Below are 1,709 nucleotides of genomic sequence, written 5' to 3'. Positions count from 1 at the left end.
TGAAAAGAGCATGACCACTGGGTCAGACATGATGCTCTAAAGACAGTCCACCCCTTTAGCTGGAGGCAAGGTACTAATTGGATAACCATGAAGCTCTCAGACTCCAGGCAAAGGCCCTGCGCCACGCTGATGGGTGAACATAACTTGACTTTGTACTTTCCAGCTCATCCTGAAGAAGTGACACCTCCCCTCCAACACCCAACAGTCCCCATGTTCATTTTGTCTTACTTTTACTGCATCTGAAAGGAGCCCTGGTGGCATAGTGGTTACGAGTTTAGCTGCAATCTGCATGGTCAGCAGTTTGAAACCACTAGCAACTCCGTGGGAGAAAGACTGGACTTTCTCTCCTCCCATCAACAGTCTCAGAAACCCACAGGGGATCACTATAGTGACTCAATGGCAGTGAGCTTTTTGTTTGGGTTTTGACTGCACCTGAATGTGGCTTGAATTTTTTGACCACCAGCTAAACTTGTTCATTAATAATCTGCTTGGGAACTTGTAGAGAATACAGACCCTCCCTGGCATGCCCCACACGAAACAACTGGACCACAAGGAATTCAGGCAACAGTGCTGGATCTTTATGATTCCTTTGCTGGATCAGTGTAATGGTTCATCTGGCAAGAAGTCTTTGCTGCTGAAAGCAACACCCCCTTGGGAAAGCGTGTTTGCTGGGAGATGAGAAGTGGCAGCAGGAAGGGAAGTGACTGTGCCGCCCTGCAGCTCTTCCCAGCAGCACTCGCTTTCACTGGACTCTGCGATTTTCACGCCCTCATTCATGGCAGCACTCAGTAGTGGTGAAAACCCAGGAAAGAGTTTTGATAAATGACCCAACTTTATTTCCTGAATGAATCACTGCCCTGCACCTAGTCTGTTTTTCATTAGCTAGCCTGGGATTGCCAACTAAAGAAATATGCAGCCTTTTATTTCCAGGAAACACGAGTTTCCAAGTACAGGAAAACCTCCCGAAACTGAAGAACAGGCCAACCAGATTCTTCCCAGCTCAGTATCTCCATCTACTGCTGAGAATTGGAGCAACAGCCCCTGGGGCACCTACCCTCTTATCCTTGTCTGTGATGATAGCCTCTTTATTCTCTTCCGAGACCAAGACGCAGGTGCTGTAGGAAGACTGGAGCATATTGATGACCAGGGAATTGGATAACACATCCAGTTTCTTCACCTCATCTCCAGTCACGTTCACACTTCCTGCGATTCCGTACCTGAGAGGAGAAGAGACTGAATGAACTTACAGAGACGTGGCTAGGAGAGAGAGAGAGAGAGAAACAGAGAGAGAGAAACAGAGAGAGAGAAACAGAGAGAAGAGGTTTGGGCATTTACCTCATATCTTTCTTTCCACCGCCTTGGAGGCTCCCAATTATAAACACAAAGAAGTATACATCTTATGTCTCAGCATGGCTAATGCTCAGAGGACCCTGGCATCCTTTCTCACCCCCAAGTAAGATGGTCAGTAGTCGTTGCCTTCGAGTCGATCCCAACTCATATAGACCCCAATGGTGCCAGGAAGAAAAGTGCTCCCTCGGATTTTGTAAGATCAAAGACAAGTTGAAAACAAAAAAACCAAACTGACTGCCATCGAGTCAATGCTGACTCACAGGGACCCTACAGGACAGAGTAGATTGGCCCTGTGAGTTTCTGAGACTATAACTGTTTACTGGAGTAGACAGCCCCGTCTTTCTCCTGAAGAGCAGCTG

At 47.4% G+C, this 1,709-nt stretch overlaps 1 protein-coding gene across 1 annotated transcript in view; it reads right to left on the bottom strand.

Moving 5' to 3' along the window:
* LOC101648213 (fructose-1,6-bisphosphatase isozyme 2) overlaps nucleotides 1-1,709 on the bottom strand; it is a 99,959-nt gene that overhangs the window by 80,379 nt on the left and 17,871 nt on the right. The window contains exon 2 of the mRNA XM_045289438.1: nucleotides 1,055-1,217. Within this exon, the coding sequence (XP_045145373.1) occupies nucleotides 1,055-1,217 (163 nt within the window). The remainder of the gene's footprint in view (nucleotides 1-1,054; nucleotides 1,218-1,709) is intronic.

Source organism: Echinops telfairi, unplaced genomic scaffold (assembly GCF_000313985.2).
Source record: "Echinops telfairi isolate 266 unplaced genomic scaffold, ASM31398v2 ScPeMD7_27;HRSCAF=92, whole genome shotgun sequence".
In the NCBI taxonomy this organism is placed as follows: Eukaryota; Metazoa; Chordata; class Mammalia; order Afrosoricida; family Tenrecidae; genus Echinops; species Echinops telfairi.
This window is presented reverse-complemented; position numbering and strand designations above follow the sequence as displayed.